Source organism: Onychomys torridus, chromosome 5 (genome assembly GCF_903995425.1).
Source record: "Onychomys torridus chromosome 5, mOncTor1.1, whole genome shotgun sequence".
Lineage (NCBI taxonomy): Eukaryota > Metazoa > Chordata > Mammalia > Rodentia > Cricetidae > Onychomys > Onychomys torridus.
In genome coordinates, this window is record NC_050447.1 from 59957298 (window position 1) to 59959389 (window position 2092).

Here is a 2092-nt window from a genome sequence, read left to right on the forward strand (position 1 = left end):
CATTGGGTAAGGTCATTTATTTTTGATTCCTGAGGAGCCACAAAGTGGACAGAGAAAACCAAAATCTTTTTTTTTTTTTTTTTTGTCTTTTTCGAGACAGGGTTTCTCTGTGTAACAGTCCTGTCTGTCCTAGAATTTGCTCTGTAGACCAGGCTGGCCTCCAACTCACTGAGATCTGCCTGTCTCTACCTCCCAAGTGCTAGGATTAAAGGCTTACACCACCACTGCCTGGTGATGAGACATAAGTTCTTTTTAGCTACAGTAACAAGTCATTAAATTCTTGAGATTTAGACATCTCCTGTAAATAAAGCAGGTGCCTGACATAATCAGATTTGTTTAAACGGATCACATTCACAGAGTTCAGGTGACATATCACAAAGTTAAAAACAGTGCTGGCACTCACCACAAAGTTCAAGCAATTTTCTCCCTTAAGGTAGGGTCTCATTTTATAGCACTGACTGGCCTGGAACTTGATATGTAGACCAGGCTGCCTCTGCCTCCTGGTGCTGGGAGAAAAGGCATACCACTACCCCAGCAGCTGCACTGAATCTTCTCTACAGTCATGGGTTTTCAGGAAACATGGAAGAGACTACGGGAGCTGGAGCTGAAGGACTCTTGTGATCTCTGGGCGCCCGTTGAGAGGAAAGAGGAGATACCAGGATGCCACTGGAATCATCTTCCTTGTCAATGTCACCATTCTGCCCTTCCCTGTTCCCTTCAGTGCCAGACGACACTGCCAGCTCCTCCCCTCCTCCAGTGTCTTATGTCACCTCCCAGGAGATGAAGTGTATTCTCCACTGGTTTGCCGGTTGGTCAGGTCCCCAGTGGGAACGTTTCCTACAAGACCTGGTTGCTAAGGCGGTGCCTGGGAAGCTCCAGCCGCTGCTGGATGGTCTGGGGCAGCTCAGTGTGTCTGGGACTAGCCGACCACCTTGCATCTTTGAGTGTCAGCTGAGTCTTTGGGATCAGTGGTTTCGAGGTTGGGTCGAGCAGGAGCGCAATGAATTCGTCAGACAGCTGGAGGTCAGTGAACCAGACTTTGTGGCAAAGTTTTACCAAGCAGTGGCTGCCACTGCTGGGAAAGACTGATAGGCATTCAGATGGAGAGGATAACTACATGTGATCTAGCCAAAGACCATGATTTTTCTGTCTTTTAATTTTGTTGGATATGTGTTTTTATTATGTCATCCTGTTTGTATACATACAATCTCAAAGAAAAATGGTTTGGAAACAAGTTACGGTGTTTTTTTTTTGTTTTTGTTTTTGTTTTGTTTTTTTAATCATAGTATGTAAAACTGTATTCTTGATATTTGATATTTGATAATAATTCATTTATAGGAAATAATATAACTATATTTGAAGTTTGAATATGAATTTTAAAACATAAAAACATGTCTTCTTGTACTCTCCTATGTTATATTCTTACTAATCAAAAAATTATTTCTAATAACTAAAATTAATCATTAACTCTAAGAACATATAATTTAAAATATAAGGAACATTTATTTTATAATTGTCAGAATTTTTTATTTATTTTTGACAATGTTATTCTTAAAATAAAATAGTTTATAATAAATACAAATCTTACAAACCCATTGAAATTGAGTTATAAACAGGTAAATAAATAAATATTTCTATGCATACATACATACCCATGCACACACAGACTCAGAATCACTGCATGTATAACAATGCAAATCACATCTAGGACCCCGAGAGTTTGGCCGTGCTACATACCAGTAAGCACCATCCTGAATACTGTACTCTCATCTAATTTCATTAGTTATTCTACTTGGATTTATATTACATGAAGTGATATAATTTGTATACATTTTGCTTTTAAATCTACCACTTACCTTCATATCTGTTTCATGCTCTATTCTTTTTTTTCTCCTTTTTTGTTTATTATATTTGTGTTTTAATTTTACACATCAGCCATGGGTTCCCCTGTTCTCCCCCATCCCATCCCCCCCCCTGCCTTCCCCCCAGGCCCTCCCCTCCATTCTCATCTCCTCCAGGGCCAAGGCCCCCCTGGGGATTCAATTCAACCTGGTGGATTCAGTACAGGCAGGTCCAGTCCACTCCTTCCAGG

General features: G+C 40.3%; 1 protein-coding gene across 1 annotated transcript; it reads left to right on the forward strand.

Moving 5' to 3' along the window:
* The first annotated feature begins 660 nt into the window (after nt 1-660).
* On the forward strand, nt 661-1089 carry LOC118583496 (uncharacterized protein C14orf119 homolog). Its single transcript, XM_036186868.1, has one exon. The coding sequence runs from the start codon at nt 661-663 to the stop codon at nt 1087-1089; it is 429 nt and encodes a 142-aa protein (XP_036042761.1).
* Nucleotides 1090-2092: the final 1003 nt, after the last annotated feature.